The sequence below is a fragment of the Rhinolophus hipposideros genome (assembly GCF_964194185.1).
Source record: "Rhinolophus hipposideros genome assembly, chromosome: 17".
Taxonomy (NCBI): Eukaryota; Metazoa; Chordata; class Mammalia; order Chiroptera; family Rhinolophidae; genus Rhinolophus; species Rhinolophus hipposideros.
Window position 1 is genome coordinate 51,313,531 of NC_138063.1, and position 20,661 is coordinate 51,334,191.

Consider the following 20,661-nt stretch of genomic DNA (forward strand, 5'->3'; position numbering starts at 1 on the left):
GCGAACTACTGCTTGAGCAACGTTGACCAAAGTGTCCACTTGTATACATTCTTTTGGCAACCCTGTGTATATAAAAACTCTTACAACTTAGTAAGAAGACAAAACAATTCAATTTTTTTAGACTTTATTTTCTTAGAGCACTTTTAGGTTCAGAGCAAAATTGAGAGGAAGGTACCGAGTTCCTGTATACCTCCTTCCCTGACAACACATGTAAATCCTCTCCCGTTATCAGTATCCCTCACCAAAGTGGTATATTTATTACAGTAACAATTCAATTTTAAAAAGGCAAAAATGTGGACAGGCAATTTACAAAAGATGATATGCAGATGACAAATAAATGAGCACGTGCTAAGATGCGCAATATCATTAGTCGTTAAGGAAATACAAATTAAAATCACGATGAAATACCACTGCACACCCACCAGAATGGCCAAATTAAAAATACCAAGTGTTGACAAGAATGTAGAGCAACTGATAACTTTTATACTACTCTTGGTAATGCGAAATAGTACAGTAATTTTGGAAAACAGTTTGGCAGTTTCTTGTAAAGTTAAACATGATTACCATATGACTCAGCAATCCCACACTTATGTATTTAAGAAAGTATATACCCACACAAAGCATATAGAAAATGTTCATAACAGCATATACAGCGTATACAAAATGTTCATAAAATGTTCATAACAAAATGTTCATAATTCTAGTTATAATAGCTCAAAACTAGGAAGGATCTATCAGCTGGTGAGTGAATTAACAAATTGGGGTACATTCACATCATGGCATATTACTCAGCAAACTACTGATACAAACAATAACAGGTGAATCGTAAAAGCATTATGTTGAGTGAAAGAAGCCAAAGAAAAAAGACTACTTACTAATAGATTCAATTTATATGAAACTTAAGGAAAAGTATAGCAATGGAAAGCTTGTGAGTGGTTGCTGGGGGCCAGCAGATGGTGGAAGAGCCCAAGGGTATTTTGTGTGGTGGAAATGTTCTGTACCAAGATGGGGGTTACTTGATTGTATACATTTGTCAAAACTATTTGAATCGTATGCTTAAATTGACCCCCTACCCCCAAAAAAGTATCACAGAAGGTAATTTATGTGGAAGGGTTCCAGAAATGGTGAGCACGTTCAACAGGATTGCACATTTTTCACAGTGTAGCCATGTGTTATTTTCCAAACCCAGGTAACAAATGCCCATCTATCCAGATGGTTCATCTGACTGTTAGTGTTATTTTTTCAAATCTAGGAAAGAATGAAACTTCTGGAATGGTTATGGTGTGAATTTGTTGAATATGTGTTGCATATAGGCTGACCAGTTCTCTTTCATTTGTTTTAATTGACAGGAATGTGAAACCAAGATTGCACAAGAGATAGCCAGTCTTTCAAAAGAGGATGTTTCCAAAGAAGAAATGAATGAAAATGAAGAAGTTATAAATATTCTCCTTGCTCAGGTAAGCTAAATTCTTTTTCTCTATATTGCAAGCTTTTTTTAAAAAACAAAAATTGTATATATTTATATACATGATGATTTGGTATAACTATACATTGTGAAATAATTACTAATTGACATTATTTCCTTTTTCTTTTGTGATGAGAGAAGCTGAAATCGTAGTATATTTCCAGTATTCCATACAGTATTATTGACTGTAGTCAACATGCCTGTACATTAGATCTCTAGACTTACTCATCCTACATAACTGCAACTTTGTATCTTTTGAACATCATCTCCCCACTTTCCCCACCCCTCAGCATCTTTCTACTCTGCTTCTATGCATTTGACTTTTTTTTTAAGATTCCACATATAAGTGAGATCATGTTTGTCTTTCTCTGTCTGGCTTTTTTACTTAGCATATTGTCTTCCATGTTCATCGATGTTATCATAAATAGGAGAATTTCTCATGGCTGAATAATATTCCATTGTATGTGTGTACACACATATCATCTGTTGGTAATTGGGTTATTTTCATATTTTGAGTCTTATGAATAATGCTGCAGTGAACAGGGAGTGCATATATTTATTCAATATCCCATTTTCATTTCCTTTGAATATATATTTAGAAATGAGATTGCTGGATTATTACTGTTACATTTTTTATTTTTTGAGGAATCTTTTTAACTGTTTTCCATAATGGCTGTATCAGTTTACATTCCCACCAAGAGTGTACAGGGGTTCCTTTTCTCTACATCCTTGCCAATACACCTTTTGTTTTTTGATAATAGCCATTCTGACAGGTGTGAAGTGATATTTCCTTGTGGTTTTGATTTGCATTTCCCTGATGATTAGTGACATTGAACATCTTTTCATACGTCTGTCGGCCATTTGTATGTCTTTTGAGAAATGTCTATTTCTTTGCCCATTTTTTAATTCGGTTGTTTGTTTTCTTGCTATTGAGTTGTTTGAGTTCTTTACATATTTTGAGTATTAAACCTTTATCAGATATATGGTTTGCAGATATCTTCTCCCATTCCGTAGGTTGTCTCTGTTGTTTTCTTTGATGTTCAGAAGCTTTTTAGCTTGATCAAGCTAAATGCATCAAGGATTATGTCATCTGCAAACAAAAAATTTTTTGCTTTTGCTTTTGTTGCCTGTATTGTTATTTTTGCTTTTGTTGCCTGTATTGTTGGGATCATATCTAAAAAAGTTATTGCCCAGACCAATGTCAAGGAATTTTATCTTTTCTTTTGACAGTTTTTATGGTTTCAGGTTTTACATTTAAATCTTTAATTCATCTTGAGTTGATTTATGTGGCGTGAGATAAGGTTCCAGTTTTGTTCTTTTGCATGCAGAAAACCAGTTTACCAACATCATTTATTGAAGAGACTGCTCTTTTCCCATTTGCTGTTCTTGGCAACTTAGTCAAAGATCAGTTGACCATAAATGTGTGGATTTATTTCTGGGCGATCTATTCTGCTCCATTAGTCTATATGTCTGTTTATATGCCAGTACCATAATGTTTTGATTATTATAGCTATGTAGTATATATATTGAAATCAGGTAGTGTGATATCTCCAATGTCGTTCATTTTGTTCAAGATTGCTTTGCCTATTATCAGTTTTTTGTGGTTCTGTATGAACTTTATTTAGGATTGTTTTTTTCTGTGAAAAACACGATTGGAATTTTGATGGAGATTCCATTGAATCTGTAGATTGCTTTGGGCAGTATGCACATTTTATATCTTCTGATCCATGAACATGGGACCTCTCTCCATTTACCTGTGTCTTCAATTTCGTCAGCATTTTATAGTTTTCAGTGTATAGGTCTTTCACCTCTTTAGTTAAATTTCTTCTAAGTTTTTTTTTTTTGATGCTATTGTAAATGTAATTGTTTTATTAATTGCTTTTTCAGATAGTTTGTTGTTAGTGTATAAGAAATGTAATTGATTTTTGAATGTTGATTTTGTATCCTGCCACTTTACTGAATTTGTTTATTAGTTCTAACAGTTATTTGGTGGAGTCTTTAAGGTTTTCTATATATAGGATTATGTCATCTGCAAACAGAAAATTTTACTTCTTTCCAATTTGGGTACCTTTTATTTCTTTTTCTTGTCTAATACTCTGGCTAGGACTTCCAGCAGTATATTGAGTGGAAGTGGTGAGAGTGGGCATCGGTGTCTTGTTCCTGATCTTAGAGTGAACGCCTTTACATTTTCACTGTTGAGTATGATGTTATCTGTGGGCTTGACATATATGGCCTTCATGATGTTGACAGTGTTCCTTCTATACCCACTTTGTTGCGAGATTTTTTTTAACATGAAAGGATGTTGAAATTTGTCAAATCCTTTTTTGCATCTATTAAGATGATCATATGATTTTTATCCTTCATTCTGTAATGTGATGTGTTACGTTTATTGATATGAGTATGTTGAACCATCCTTGCATACCAGAGATAAATCCCACTTGATCATGGTGTATGATCTTTTTAATGTGTTGAATTTGGTTTGCTAGTGTTGTGTTAAGGATTTTTGTATCTATGTTCACCAGGGATATTGGTTTGTAATTTTCTTGTAAGGTCCTTGTCTGGCTCTAGTATAAGGATAATGCTGACCTCGTAAAATGAGTTTGGGAATGTTCCCTCCTTTTCAGTTTTCTGGAAGAGTTTGAGAAGGGTTGATGTTACCTCTTTAAACGTTTGGTAGAATTCACTTGGGAAACTATCTTTTCCAAGCCTTTTATTGGTTTGGAGATATTTGATTAATGATTTGATCAAATGATTTAATCTCCTTTCTGTAATGGTTTAATCTCTATTTCTGTGGTAGCAATTGTAATGTTTCCTCTTTCTTTTACAATTTTATTTGAATCCTCTCTAAAGGCTTGTCAATTTTATTTTCTCAAAAAACCAACTCTTGGTTTCATTGATCTTTTTTTATCTTTTTTCAAATCTATTTGAACTGTTTCTGCTCTGATCTTTATTGCCTTCCTTCTGCTAATTTTGAGTTTAGTTTGTTCTTTTTCTAGTTCATTGAGGTATAAAGATAAGTTGTTTATTTGAGATCTTTCTCTTTCCCCTTCTTCCGCCTCCCCCACCCCCACTCTGGGTCAAGTCACTGTTTCTCAGTCTAGGTGTGTAGGACACAGCTCCCTGGCCCATGCTGGTATTAGGGCTGAGGCAGTCGGTCGCCAGTTGTAGGTCGGCTGCTCACAGCAGCTCATGGCAGCTCTCGCTGGCTGCCGGCCGCTCACGCTGGCTACCGGCCGCTCACGCTGGCTACTGGCCGCTCATGGCAGCACACGGTAGCCCATGGCTGCTCACGCTGGCTGCCGGCCGCTCCTGGCAGCACACAGCAGCCTATGGCAGCTCATGCCAACCTCCGGCTGCTCACGGCAGCCCAGCTCCAGGGAGAGCCGTTGTTCACAGTCTTAGCTGTAGAGGGCACAGCTCACTGGCCCATTGGGAATTGAATCAGTGACCTCGGCGTTAGGAGCACGACGCTCCAACCACCTGAGCCAGCTTCGTTTTTCTTAATGTTGGCGTTTATTACTATAAACTTCCCTTTTTGAACTGCTTGTGCTGCATCTGATAAGTTTTGGTATGTTGTATTTCCATTTTTAATTTGTTTCAAGATACTGATTTCTTCTTTGACCCATTGGTTGTTCAGCAGTATATTGCAAGATCCTTTTTGGTCATCTTATAATTTGAGAAGGTCATCTACAGAGGTGTGAGTCTTTTAACCAAACTTATAAGATGATTTTGAGGTTTTAGAGGGACTTCTTGCTGTTCAGCCCTACCTTTATATGGTATTTGCTTAAATGTTCAGCTGGAGAAACTATCTTCTACTGAATGAAGGCTTCTTACTGGACACTGTTCTGCATGCTTTACATTTTATTTCATCCACAGAGGTCTGAGATATAGGTATTTTCCCTAAGTTACAGATTAGTGGTACTTGTTCCATATTAGTGAGATTGGACTTTAATAAATACTTAAAACATGTTCTTCCTGACATCAAAGTTTGGGATCCTTGAAATGTAATGATACAGATTTTAATTGATACCATGTTTTCATGAAAATAAGACCTAGCTGGACCATCAGCTCTAATGCGTCTTTTGGAGCAAAAATTAATATAAGACCTGGAATTATTTTACTATCAGACCTGGTCTAATATAATATAAAATATAATGTAATACAATATAATATAATGTAATATAATATATATAATACCAGGTCTTATATTCATTTTTGTTCCAAAAGGTGCATTACAGCTGATTGTCTGGCTAGGTCTTATTTTTGGGGAAACAGGGTAGTTGTTGCTAATATCACCTTTTAGATACTTTGATTTTATTCTTCACAGGTGAAAGTCAGTTGTTGGAGTTCAGTTGTCTTATTTGTCACTCATTGGTTTGACAGATAGCTCTTGAGTATCTACTGTATTCCAAGAATAGAGGTGAAGATGAGTTTTTCTTTCTTTCTGAGTTTCTCAAGTGAACCTTGCTCTGTTCTAGAAATTCCCAGTTTAACCAGAATGAAGGTCTGGGCTTTGACAACATTGTCTGTCTGTGCTTCCAGAAACTCATGTATGTGGGATGCCAAAGGCCTACCAAGTTTAAGTCCTTTTCTGTCACTTCTGAAAAATATTGTTTTGCCTAGCAGGGACACATCACTCTTTTCCCCTGAAGAGAGAATGAGGTTCCAGATTATGCCTTTACTTCAGAATTTTTCAATCTGGTATTTCTTGGAACATAAACATGTCTGTATTTAGCAATGCCTGGGGAATATTACAGTTATGTCTCTGAGAGATTCTTCATGCATATTGGGGGCTCTGAGTAGTTAGTTTGATCACAGGTACTTATACTCTTGGCACCTATTACCATATTTTACTGCACTCCTGTGTATAATGAGTGCCCACGTTTTTGGCCCAAATTTTCAGGGAAAAATGTCTTTCGTTTTAATTTTTTAATTCAAATTTTTAGTTGTTTATTTAGGTACTTGCTTTTTGTATTATAAAGGAATTTTAGCATTTATTTTTTAACATATTATGGTACAAGAAATTTTTTGTACCGGTAACAAATTTAACGATATTTACGCATCATAGAAGGTCAAGAATTCTTCTTCATCGCAAGTTTGTCATAAGTTCAACAAAACCAATTCCAGGTTATTATTTTGCATACGGGTATTGTTACTGATTTCTAGTCAGACTTTTAACTCTTAAGCATAAATAAAAGAATTAAAAACATATATATAGATATGGAATTAGTACTACCCATGTATAATGTGCATCCTTATTTTTCCCTCACAAATGTGGGCAAAAATGTGTGCATTATACACGGCAAAATACGGTAGTTTGGAAACAAAGGCTGTAGACCTTTGTCTGCCTCCAACTTCTAATTGCCATAGCCTTACATCTCTGTTACCATCTATAACTTTTCTCTGCATTGGTTCTTTATGTTGGAGAGGCTAAATCTTGGACACATAGGGATTTTCTCCCTATCAATTGATAATCCTATCCATTTTTAGAAATGCATATTCTTTTAAAGCAGAATATTTCCTCTGGAGACATGTGTTGAGGATGATGGCTTGTAGCGAAGAGAAAAGATTTCTTTCTGTGAACATCTTCCCTTCACTAGATCTGTTCTAAGGTGATGCTAACACCAGTTGTTCATCTCCTGGGTCTTTTTCTTTCTTGGTGACATTATTGGAGGCCACTTTGGCCCTAAAATAGACACTCTCTTTACTGAGAGGTGGGAAGGCATTTGGAAAGCACTGGGAAGCAAAAACTTGAACTTTGGCTTTGTGCCCAATGTTAGCCTCATAGGGAATTTTTGCAAAACGAGGACATGGGACTTTTTTTTTTTTTTAAATTTATTGGGGTGACAATTGTTAGTAAAATCACAGATTTCAGGTGTACAATTATGTATTACATCATCTATAAATCCCATTGTGTGTTCACCACCCAGAGTCAGTTCTCCTTCCATCACCATATATTTGATCCCCCTTACCCTCATCTCCCACCCCTCACCCCACTTACCCTCTGGTAACCACTAAACTATTGCCTGTGCTATGAGTTTTTGTTTCTCATTTGTTTGTCTTGTTCTTTTGTTGTTTTTGGTTTATATACCACATATCAGTGAAATCATAGGGTTCTCTGCTTTTTCTGTCTGACTTATTTCGCTTAGCATTATACTCTCAAGATCCATCCATGTTGTCACAAATGGTCCTATTTCATCTTTTCTTACTGCTGAATAGTATTCCATTGTGTATATATACCACAACTTCTTTATCCATTCATCTATCGAAGGACATTTTGGTTGTTTCCATGTCTTGGCCACTGTAAACAAAGCTGCAATGAACATTGGAGTACACGTGTCTTTATGTATAAATGTTTTCAAATTTTTGGGGTAGATACCCAGGAGAGGGATTGCTGGGTCATATGGTAATTCTATTCGTAATTTTTTGAGAAATCTCCACACTGCCTTCCATAACGGCTGCACCAGTCTGCATTCCCACCAACAGTGAATAAGGGTTCCTTTTTCTCCACAGCCTCTCCAACGCTTGTTACTATTTGTCTTGTTGATGATAGCCATTCTGACTGGGGTGAGGTGATATCTCATTGTGGTTTTTATTTGCATTTCTCTGATGATTAGTGATGTTGAGCATTTTTTCATATGTCTATTTGCCATTTGTATGTCCTCTTTGGAGAAATGTCTCTTCAGGTCCTCTGCCCATTTTTCAGTTGGGTTGTTTGTTTTTTTGTTGTTGAGTTTTATGAGTTCCTTGTATATTTTGGATGTTAGCCCCTTATTGGAGGCACTGATTGTTTCTAATAGCTTTTTGGTGGAGTCTTTAGGGTTTTCTATATATAGCATCATGTCATCTGCAAAGAGTGATAATTTAACTTCTTCATTCCCAATTTGGATGCCTTTTATTTCTTTCTCTTGCCTGATTGCTCTGGCAAGGACTTCCAACACTATGTTGAAAAGCAGAGGTGATAGGGGACAGCCCTGTCGTGTTCCTGAACGTAGAGCAAAGGGCTTCAGTTTTTCCCCATTAATTATGAGATTAGCTGAGGGCTTGTCATATATGGCCTTTATTATGTTAAGGTATTTTCCTTCTATACCTATTTTATTAAGTGTTTTAATCATAAATGGATGTTGCATCTTGTGAAATGCTTTCTCTGCATAAATTGATATCATCAGACGATTTTTGTCCTTTATTTTGTTTATGTGATGTATCACATTGATGGATTTGTGGATGTTGTACCATCCCTGTGCCCCTGGGATGAACCGCACTTGGTTGTCATGAATAATCTTTTTAATGCATTGTTGTATTCGATTTGCTAGAATTTTGTTTAGAATTTTTGCATCTATATTCATCAGATACATTGGTCTGTAGTTTTTTTTTTTTGTGTTGTCCTTACCAGGTTTTTGTATCAGTGTAATGTTGGCTTCATAAAATGAGTTAGGGAGTACTGTCTCTTCTTCAATTTTTTGGAAGAGTTTGAGCAGGATTGGTATTAGATCCTCTTTAAAGGTTTGGTAGAATTCACTAGTGAAGCCATCTGGTGCTCGGATTTTTGCTTTTGGGAAGGTTTTGGATGATGGATTCAATTTCGTTACTGGTGATCGGTCTGTTTAGATTTTCCAGTTATTCATGGTTCAGCCTTGGAATATGTTTCTGAATGTGTTTCTAAGAACTTGTCCATTTCTTCTAGGTTATTGAATTTGGTGGCATGTAGTCCTTCATAGTATTCTTGGATGATCCTTTATATTTCTGTGGTATTCGTGATAACTTCCCCTTTTTCATTTCTGATTTTGTTAATTAGTGTCATCTCTCTTTTTATCTTAGTCTAGCCATAGGTTTGTCAATTTTGTTAATATTTTCAAAGAATCAGCTCTGTCACATTAATTTTTTCTGTTGTCTTTTTGTTCTGTATTTCATTTAGTTCTGCTCTGATTTTTGATATTTCCCTTCTTCTGCTGACCTTGGGTTTCACTTGTTCTTCTTTTTCTAGTTCTTTAAGGTGTAACATGAGGTTATTTATTTGGGATTTTTTTTTGTTTCTTGAGATAAGCCTGTAATTATATAAATTTCCCTCTTAAAACTGCTTTTGTTGCATCCCAAAAATTTTGGTAGGATGTATTTTCATTGTCATTTGTTTCTGTGTATCTTTTGATCTCTCCTCTAATTTCTTCTTTGACCCAGTCATTCTTTAAAAGTTTGTTGTTTAATCTCCATGTCTTTGTGTTTTTCCCCGCTTTCTTTTTGTAGTTGATATCCAATTTCAAAGCTTTGTGATCAGAGAATATGGTTGGTATATTCAATCTTCTTTAATTTGCTGAGGCTGATTTTATGTCCCAATATATGGTCTATCCTTGAGAATGTTCCATGTACACTAGAAAAGAATGTGTCGTCTGATGTTTTAGGATGAAGTGCTCTATATATGTCAATTATGTCCATTTCATCTAATGTGTCATTTAGGGTTGCTATTTCGTTATTTATCTTCTGTTTGGATGATTTATCCATAGCTGTCAATGATGTATTTAAGTCCCCTACTATAATTGTGTTTTAGTCAATTTCTCCCTTTAGTTCTGTCAGTAGTTGCTTGGTATATTTTGGTGCTCCCTGATTGGGGCCATAAATATTGATGACTGTTATGTTTTCTTGTTGTATAGTCCCCTTTACCATTATGAAATGTCCATCTTTGTCTCTTGTTATCTTTTTCACCCTGAAGTCTGTTTCATCTGATATCATTATGGCTACACCTGATTTTCTCTGGGTACCATTTGCTTGGAGTGTCCATTTCCACCCTTTCACTTTGAGTCTATGCTTGTCCTTGTAGCAGAGATGTGTCTCTTGGAGACAGCATATGGTTGGGTTTAGTTTTTTGATCCAGTCTGCTACTCTGTGCCTTTTTATTGGTGAGTTCAGTCCATTTACATTTAGGGTGATTATTGATACGTGAGGATTTCCTGTCATTCTATCTTTAGTTTTCTGGTAAGGCTGTGTCTCCATTGTTGCTTTGCCTTTTTGTTGTTGTCTGTTATTTCTGTGTGGTGGTATTCTATGATGTTCCCCTCTGTTTCTTCTTTTATTACAGCATATATTTCAGTTCTGGATTTTTTTGAGTGGTTACCCTTAAGTTTATGTAAAAGAAAGTTTGATGTTTAGAGTATTCCATTTTCTTCAGCACGCTTACTTTCTCCATTCCCATCTTCTGGTTCAGGCCTTTACTCTCCCTCTTTTTATGTTTTGGTTACCACAAATTGTCCCTGTTGATAGTGGTCGAATAGCCTCCTTTAGTATTTCTTGTAGTGCAGGTCGTGCATTAGAAAATTCCCTCAGCTTCTGTATGTCTGGAAAGGTCTTTATTCCTCCTTCATATCTAAAGGATGTCTTGGCCGGATATATTATTCTTGGCTCATAATTTCTCTCTTTCAATAATTTGAATATTCGGTTCCATTCCCTCCTGGCTTGTAGAGTTTCTGCTGAAAAATCTAATGGGCTTTCCTTTGTAGGTTACCGTCTTCTTTTCCCTGGCTGCCTTGAGGATTCTTTCTTTGTCATTGATTTTAGAGAGCTTCAATACAATGTGCCTTGGAGAAAGCCTGTTGGGATTGAGGTAATTAGGTGTTCTATTTGCTTCTTGGATTCGAGGATCCAGTTCTGTCCACAAGTTTGGGAAGTTCTCATCAACAAATTGTTTTAATATATTCTCTGTTCCCTACTCTCTTTCTTCTCCTTCTGGTATGCCCATTATTCTTATATTGCTCTTTCTGATAGAGTCAGAAAGTTCTTGTAGAGTTCTTCCATTTCTTTTAAGTCTCAAGTCTCTTTCTTCCTCCATGTGTGCAATTTCCAGGTTTCTATCTTCGATGTCACTGATTCTTTCCTCCATCTGGTCAACTCTACTACCTAAGCTGGTTATTTCGTTCTTAATTTCTTCCATTGAGTTCTTAATCTCCAGAAATTCCATTTGGTTCTTTTTTAACATTTCAATGTGTTTCGTAAAATGGTCGTGTTGTTCTTTGATTGTGTTTCTAAGTTCATTAAACTTTCTGTGTTTTCTTGTATCTCGTTGAGTTTTTTCAGATCTGCAGTCTTGAATTCTCTGTCATTTAAGTCACATATTTCCGTATCTTTAAGTTTCTTTTCTGGAGACTTTTCACTTTCTTTCGGAGCTGTCTTGTTGCCTTGGTTATTCCTGGCAATTACTGATTTATTATTTCTCTTCCTAGACATCTACAGGATTGGCTTCAGCAACAGGTTGATAGGAAGAGGTCTTTCTTTTGTTTTCCATTTCTTGTTGGTAGAATGTTTTATTTTCATTCCAACTGCAGTATTTTTTTTCTCTCTCACATGGTCGTGCTATGTTTTCTCTGCACTATTCCAGCTTCTCACACAATGGGGGTATTCCCTGGGAGACGGGCTTCTCCTCTGTTAATAGTTCGCCTGGGTCACAGGGTGTAGTGTCCGTGTGGGTATGCGGAGAGCTTTTGAAGTGCCAAAGCTCTTTCTGCACCAGATTCAGAGCCCGTAGGTTTTAGCAGTTCTGTTTACTCCTGCAGGGATCCGCCCAGATAGTGGGGCCGGGGGTGGGGTGAGTTGTGAGAGGTGGCCCAGAGCAATGGCGGCGACCACCACCACAGCCAGTCCTGCTTCCACAGCTCCCTCCCCTTTGCCGGAACTAGTTGGGCTGCGAATCTGTGTCTGTGGTCCACAGTTCTCAGAACAGCAAATATCCTGTCCTTGTGATCTGACTCTGCTACTGTTCTGCTTCTAGCACCGGGCAGGTGGGGGCTGGGTGAGCTCTGGGAGGGTAGGGAGGGGCGGCTAGTCTCCGTGCCTAAGGCTTCCGTTCTCCGCTCGGCAGTGAGGGCTTAAACCAGTTTTCAGCCTCCTTTCCTCAGTCTTTTCTCCGAGGTCTCTGCCGTGAGCGTTGGGTTCAGCGGTTTTGTATGCTGCCCCCTCAGCCCTGCGGGCCGTGAGCGGAGCCCTAACAGTCCGAGTTCTTCCCTCTCCCGCAGCTGCGGTAGTTCCGGGATGCAGCGAGTTCGGAGCACTGAGCTAGGTCTGCGTCCTGCGCCCGCGCGGCTCCGTCTCCGCACTTCTCCTCTCCCTCCTCCCCCGCTCACGCGATTCGCCCACCTGGAGGTGAATTCAGTAGTCGGCCTCTTCGTCTTGCCTGTCTGCTGTGCAGGGAGTCATTTGTGGAGTTATTGTTGTTCCATTAGTTGTAAATTCCAGGGTAGCTTTACAGAGGCTCATCTCACGCCGCCATTTTGATGACGTAATCGACATGGGACTCTTAAGTGACATTTTTGTCTTGAGAAAAATCTCGTCATTCCTCCCTAATAACTTAATTTACCTTTTCTCCACATTAAGGAAACAGGATTTTTGCTTGTGTAGTACAACAAGCTTTGCCAGAATTTGTGTATAATTATGTACGGGACTAAAGAATTTAGGGCAACATTTGAGAACCCAAAAAGTGACATTTCCTTAGACTCACATTCTGAAAAGTGTTCACCAGTATCATTATTTTAGGAGAATGAAATCCTGACTGAACAGGAGGAGCTTCTAGCCATGGAGCAGTTTCTGCGCCGACAGATTGCCTCAGAAAAAGAAGAGATTGAACGCCTCAGAGCTGAGATTGCTGAAATTCAGAGGTAAAGGAGAGTCAAGGGTTCTATAGTTTCTCAGAATGTTTACTTAAACGTAAGCACAATTGTTTCAACTCTCAGACTTTCAGATAGAATTAGGCATGTAAGTTATTATTTAAGTGTTAAGAATGGTATTATATTAAGTATAGTAAGTAAACTCATGAAAACCTGGTAAATCTAAAAGAAGCATACCTTTATTTACTTTATTTACTTGTAAAGTTTTTCTTGATCTCTTACCTTTAAAGTCGTCAGCAACATGGCCGAAGTGAAACTGAGGAATACTCCTCTGAAAGTGAAAGTGAGAGTGAAGATGAAGAAGAGCTTCAGATCATCTTGGAAGATTTACAGAGACAGAATGAAGAACTAGAGGTGAGTTTTGGGGGAAAATAACCAAAAATCATACTAACTTCTAGAAAGTGGTAGCGACTACATGTTTCCCCTTAGAAGTTTTCTTCTTTTCCTTGGTAACCAACTAGGGAGATTGAGAAGAGAGGAATTTAGGAGGACTTCTCACCAAAGAGCATGCAGGGCACAAGCTGACTGCTGGCTGGACAAATGGCACAGGTGTGGCCTCGTCAGGGCGTCTCTGAGGTGTGATGAGCTTTCCTCACTGTAGTATGTACCACAGAGACTTGTCTGTCTTGTGCTGGTTTGAGCACCTTTGAATGATCTTAACTGTGCTCCCAGAGAAGATGAAGAGAAAAAGAAATACTAGTGGAAGAAGGAAAAGCCTCCTGAATTTCCCCCTGGGAGAAATGAGGGACAAAGTTTTCCCTTAGTCCTTCACCTGTAAAGCAGCAGGTGAGAATAAACGTAAATGTGCATAAGACTTAGAGCAGCCACTTTGGACCCTAAGTGGAAAAAACCTGTATGGAGGATGGCTGACCTGAATGTCTGCTGGACGAGAGATGGAACTATCTTGTTCAAGCCAAGAGAGTATTGTCTTGGTCACAGCAGCTTAGCCTGCATCCCAAGTACTGTAATTCTGGAACAGTTTTCCTACTTAGGATTTTAATACGATCTATAAAATGTTAAAGCAAAATAAGGTGCCAACATAAGACCTTTCTAAAGAATGGAAGCTTCCCGGTGGCCTAGATTGTAACCACTACTCTGCTTCTCCCACAGCACAACCCTGGCTACGGCAAGTGTCTTTCCTTGAGCCTCTGTGGGCAGCCTCTCTGAACTGGCTACAGGTTCTATGGAGAGGATTTTGTGGGTGGTGATTTTGTGTGGAGTTTTTTTAATTCTCTATGTGGTGGTAGCTCTGGTTTGTCCTAGCAGCTAAATGCACCTGAATGAGGGAAACAAAGCTATCCCACTATTCTTGGTTCCTTTGTAAGAGAATGGCTTCTCTCTTTCAACTGTTAGGTAAAACATCTGGAAACAATATTTTATTTGGGTAAGGGAAATTCTTATCATTTAAATCTGCTGCTTTCTTTTCACTGTGCAGTTGTCCCCATTTCCTTGTGGTTTGAATAAGATAGTTATCTCTCTCGTCCAGCAGACATTCAGGTCAGCCATCCTTCATACAGGTTTTTTTCCACTTGGGGTCCAAAGTGGATGCTCTAAGTCTTGTGCACTCTTATCAGCAGAAAGGAGAAAAGGAATTAAGAAATTCCCAGTTGTCAAGGGCAAGACGCACAAGTGGGACTCAGCACTTGTGCTCGTACCCCATTAGCAAAGGCTCAGTGATGTGGCCACAGCTAGTAAGGGAGGCTGGGAAATACAGGCTGCTCGGAAATGTCCCTGGAGGAGGGAGGGGAGGTTGGTGTGAGTTTGAGGTTAGCTACTGGTTTGCGTTACCTCAACTTTGCTGAGTATAATTTAGAACTAATAGTTTTCTGTAGTTTGACTAAGTAGCACAGTTCAGATATAAGATAATGCCTTTCACAAAAGACAAAAAAAGTTTTACTTTTGAGACAAATCTAGGATTTTATCCGCCTCTAAATTCTCCCTCTGGTTGCTAGTAAAGTCACTTTTATCTTCCCCTCATTCAAGGACTGCTGAGGAGCTAGTTCAAAAACATAAATCTATTTTAAACATTCGAAAACTTAATTTAGTAAAATAATTATTTTCTGTTGGTATATTTGCTTTCCAGAGTGCTTATTACTCTTGTACTTAGAAGCAGAGTTTTATATCTTGAATTATATCCATTCTGGGTCAAGTTGTTTATGTGTCTCACTTGCACATTTGTGTTCATGTCTTCTGTGTTGCAACTAAATTGACAAAAATAGATTCTTACGTAGGATACCTTTGCTAACTGTACTCTGCTCCTGAATCAGTCATTTTCACCTTCTTGAGTGACAATGGCTCTTTCTGTCATTCCTCAAGATAAAGAACAATCATTTGAATCAAGCAATTCATGAAGAGCGAGAGGCCATCATTGAACTGCGCGTGCAGCTCCGCCTGCTCCAGCTGCAGCGAGCCAAGCCTGAGCCACCGGCACAGGAGGACGACGAGCTCGAGAAGCCCGAGAAGCGAGCGGGTGCCGTCCAGCTGCCTAAAGACGGCGCCCCAGAGACAAAAGCAACTAAAGAGCAGCCAAAGGCAGGCAAGGAGCAGGCTAAGCCGTCGCCGAGCAGAGACAGGAAGGAGACGCCCATCTGAGCATCGTGTGGGCCATGGAATCCTCCAGAACTAACAAGACCTGTGCATCTTACTGTAGTCCCGAGAGTCAGAGTGCACGCTCCCTGCTGTATATTCTGTAAAGATGTCTTTTCTTCTCAGAGACTCTTCCTTCTTTCACACATAGGACTTTTCCGCATCAGGCTCAGGTTACAGGGGACAAAGCAGTGGACGCATTGTAGGCTTGTAGGGGACAGATGAGTTTTCCAGATAGCTTATTTTGAAGATTAATTTTCTTTGTTAACTTAAAATAACTATTTTAACCCTTGAGTGGCTTCTTTTTAAACCAAAAATCATCTTTGCTTTTTTATTATGGCAGAATCAGGATCTTTTTCTCTCGTTCAAGGGGAGGAAGCAAACAAGGTAAATACTGTTCCTGCCTTGTGGCTCGCCCCAGTCTCACCCTCCAGGGTCACTGCTTACCTAGTCACTCTTGCTTGTGCCTTTTACACCTTTTTGGTGCAGATTATGTCATGGGGAGCTGCCTCATATTTCCTGACTGGCCAGAATGGCTCTTACCGGGGTTACCTTTATGCACCCATGTCACTCTCTCCTTTGACCGTCCTAAACCAGTCCTTGCGCCTGAGTCACCAGGAAGGCCTGCTTGGTTGCAGACAGAGCTGCCGTGGAGCCCACCTGCCAGCTTGGGGCAGTGTGGCCTCGTGTGCAGGAGGGGCCACCTCATCCTGGCTCCTGCCGCTCTGCTGCTGGTGATCAGCACATGCTTTTCAGTGGGTTGGTTAAAGTAGCCACCCTGACCTCAGGAATCCACACAAAGGATCTGTCTCGAACCTGAACGCTTCTATGTGACCGAGCTTCCATTACAAACAGAATGACTTAGATTGCTTGCTTGGGCTAGAAGGTAAACGTCTCTGCCTGAATAAGCCATATATGTATACTGTTAAACAAAAGGTTTCAATTATCTGTATTGCATCAGTGAACATGCTGATGGACTCCCAACTGACAAGATTGAGCAATAGAAAAAGTAACTTTTCCTTTTAATGATAGCTGTGATCCCCAGCCCGTTTTCTTGCTTTAGTCACTTCTTTGGTGACCTGAGGCACTTGGGGACCCTGCTGTCAGGCACCTTGTTCAGTCATCCTCTGTCCGAATTAATGGCACCCATGAGGTAGGTCAGCTTTCATGGCTGTGAAGACAAACCACAGTCAAGGTGATGGAAACAACCCCCCCCCACCGAGGGCTCTGTCTTCCTCCTCCTCCTAGTTAGTATTTATTTTCAGCACCTGTTTGATGCGGTTTTTTATCCTCTACCTATTGCACTGTTGTGACTTGTTGGCCATTATTTGATTTTTGTACGAAAAAAAAGCTTTGTTATAGAAATCAGCATACTATTTTTTTAAATCTGGAGAGAAGTTATTATGGTGACTGAAAATATGGTCAGGTGTCAAATATAAATGTATAAAAGCCTTCTTGCTGTTCTGTCGGTCATATTATATTCATTTTATATTTGCTGGCAATATTGGAGGTTTCTTTTCTGTTTGTGTAAACTCTAATTTCTATCAAGGTGTCATGGATTTTTAAAATTTAGTATTTCATTACAATTGTCTCAGTGTTGGCTAACTAATTTTTGCCAGGACCCATTATTGATCAAGCAAATAAATTCAACAGCCATTTGAGAAAAAAAAATGCTTCTCATTTTTTGTACGTTTCCTTTGAAATAATTGAGTGTCCTGTGGCTGCCAAGGAGTTGGCTTACAACTTCTTTAAGGTCCAAGAGAGAAAAGCACAGTTTAACTCTATGTTCCTCACCTAGGCAGTTGATGCCCACTCGCTGGTTACTAAGGTTTGCACAGCTGTCCTTCCCCACAGCAGTGCTTGCTGCTGAAGGAGCTACTGGGATTGCGTCTGCAGCTTCCTCTGTGGCTTCTGCTTCCAACTGCAAGTTGAGTTTTGCCCTTCTAGCATGATGCACAAGTCAGCTGACCCAACCTGGCAAAACAGTGTGTTGGCTATTGCAAAGTTGCTTTCCTTATAGGGGACGGCAGGGGTCTTCAGGCAGATTACCTCACTAGTGCTGATCAGGTGATTCCCGAGTGAGTTGTTTTGATTTGTTTTTTTAGATGAAGTTCATTTATTTGACATTAAATTAGGCAAATAAAAAGATACGCAACTGCATAAGAAGAATCACATTTTCTTACTATTTGAGCAGTGGTCAAAAATAATGAATTGTGGTGTGAATTCCAGGATTAATACAAAAAACACCCTGTACAGAAAACGTCAGGCTTCTAACTTCACTGGATCCAGTACTAAACATGCTTCCTTATATTCCTCAGCTTCTTGCACCTCTTTTTCTCTAATATCTGCAGATCAGTACGCGTGGCTTCCCACGTGCACTGGCAATCCGGGATCATCATGTGGGACTGTCACAGGAGCTCTGCCTGCTTTTTAACGGTGTAATTTTCACCTCTTTAGCTTTCATTTTTTCAATCTTTTTGTTGCTTTGCTTCTTTTTCATCCATTTTTTTCTTGGCCCGATCACTTCAACACACCACTTTTGATCTTGCTCTGCCTCATGCAAGGAAGGGCCATGGCCTCTCGGTGCTGCGGGAAGGAGGGGCAGGGGGCTGGGGGGACCAAGCAGGGAGAGTGGCTGCGGAGGTGGTTTTGTCAGTGGTAGCTGCCCTACCTGCACCAAGTGGTTGGTTTAAGATTCAATTTATGGAAGACTTTGGTGATGTGGGGCTTAGCATAAGCAAACTCCATTTTGCGCCTACTGTCTTGTTGTTCACAACAAACAGGAAACAGACTCAAAGCAGTGGTGTGCCCCGCAGTTGGTGATTTGGTGATTATTGTCTGTCACCATATATCCAAGACTGACAGGGAATCAAACGGTGTCTATGTAGGCACCCTGGGCCCGGAAGTTCTGACGGGTTCAGAATAAGCAGACATAGGGCAGGAGTAAGCAAGGATGATCTTCATCTGAAGCAGAATGCCACAGCTCCAACAAAAGGCAAGAGACTGCTGAAAATTCCAGCTACAATTATAGAGAAAGCAGGCACGGTCTCTGGGAGGGTGTCTGTGTCATTCTGAAAAGGCTGCACCACTAACTTTTGAGTTTCTCACATGGGGATACATATATAGAATTTACTGTTAAGATTGCCAATGAAACTGGCTGCAACCTCCACAAGCAGGAAGTAGTAGTAGAGAAGGAACGGTAAGTTGTCTGGAATAAAACATTAACTTGGCCCCACTGGGGCCACCCATGCCCATCTGTGACCAGAGGGCAACTCCTCAAGGAATAGAGTCCTAAGAAGGACCTGCCCTGCATAGCAACCTGGGTTCCATCTGTTGACTTAGGTTGGCCTTACCGTGGGGGTGTTCCCATGTGAAATACACTTACATTTGAACTTCAGATTCACAGTGACTAATATTTGAGTCCAAGGATGTTCCATGCAATCCATATTTGAATATTGTTTTTTGGTGTTTTTTTTCCCTTTTGCCTAAAGCAGTGTGACCTTAATAACATACCATTTCCTGGCTTTTCTCTTTTTCTGTATTTTTGTTTTTTTTAAAGATTTTATTGGGGAAGGGGAACAGGAATTTATTGGGGAACAGTGTGTACTTCCAGGCCTTTTTTCCAACTCAAGGTGTCCTTTCAATCTTAGTTATGGAGGATGCCGTTCAGCTTCAAGTTGTCCTTTCAATCTTAGTTGTGGAGGGCGCAGCTCAGCTCCAGGTCCAGTTGCTGTTTTCTAGTTGCAGGGGGCGCAGCCCACCAGCCCTTGTGGGGCTTGAGGAGTCGAAGCGGCAACCTTGTGGTTGAGAGCCCACTGGCCTATGTAGGAATTGAACCAGCAGCTTTCGGAGTTAGGAGCGTGGAGCTCCAACCGCCTGAGCCACGGCCCGGCCCCTGTATTGTTATTTTTAAGTCTGGCCACCCTGCCCTAGATTCTCAACTAGCAATGGGGCTGATAATGGCTACTACAAAAGGTTAAAGTGATCCTAAATACTGGAGAACTCAGTTATCATTTCTTGAGAGAAACAGAAGAGGATCGATTGTAGGACAAAAGGCATGAAAAAGCTTAATACTGATAGTATTAAGCAGAACTGGGAAGAAGGAAGGATTTAGAATTGATCAGGTTTGGCTCTTTGCCTCAGGTGTAAAATTGTGGGGACACTCAGTAAGCAACACGCACATATTCTGATGCCGATACCTGTGCACCCACAAAAGGAAGTAGCTCTCTAATAAAAGATGGTAACCTAAACATAACAGTTTGGGCAGCTGGAGCCGGCAGCTACACTGGTCCTATGACCCTGGACCTGGCTGTCCCTTGCTCCTTTAGGTCCCCTGTACGAAAGCTGCCCCTGGATATTCCTAGGCTTCAGGCTGGCACCCGGTTTAGCAGCTTGATGCTGCCATCACAGCCGACATTGTCATGGCCACCTGTCACAATGGCCAGTAATCGTGTGGGCATCGACAACAAATGCATCTTAGAGCACTCGTTTGCAACTAAGGAAATAAAATGCAAATATTGTTTAATATTTTTGATTAGTGTGCTATTGGAGTTCAGATATCAAAATTATGGGAAGAGTGTTGATCTGGAAAAGATAAGATCCCACAGCAACTGATTCTACTAGAGCTTTGTTATTAAAAAAAAAGCACCTTGATTCTTCTTAGCAGTGCTGGGTCTCAGGCTCCACCCTGGACCCACAGGATTATAATTTGTATTTAAACAAGATCCAAGGTGACTGAGATGCACATTAATATTTGAGAGGCACTATTCTGAATTACCAATATTTTACTAGAGATATTGAAAAGCCAAAACAAACCCAGGAAAATCTCAGAATAAATGACCACCCAAAGACTGTTAGAAACAAAAACAGCAAAGTTGCAGGATATAAAATCAATGGACAAAATTTTGCTGCATTCCGATATACGAGATGAGGTCAAAAGATACGGCGAATGTTTTTAAAAAATGT

At 39.7% G+C, this 20,661-nt stretch overlaps 1 protein-coding gene across 6 annotated transcripts in view; it reads left to right on the top strand.

Moving 5' to 3' along the window:
* Window positions 1–19,219, top strand: part of RALBP1 (ralA binding protein 1) — a 68,170-nt gene extending 48,951 nt beyond the window's left edge. For all 6 annotated transcript variants that reach the window (XM_081079035.1, XM_081079032.1, XM_081079033.1 and 3 more), the window contains 4 exons: window positions 1,350–1,457; window positions 12,980–13,101; window positions 13,341–13,464; window positions 15,427–19,219. In XM_081079035.1, coding sequence (XP_080935161.1) covers window positions 1,350–1,457; window positions 12,980–13,101; window positions 13,341–13,464; window positions 15,427–15,702 — 630 coding nt within the window. In that variant the 3' untranslated portion in view covers window positions 15,703–19,219. The remainder of the gene's footprint in view (window positions 1–1,349; window positions 1,458–12,979; window positions 13,102–13,340; window positions 13,465–15,426) is intronic.
* Window positions 19,220–20,661: the final 1,442 nt, after the last annotated feature.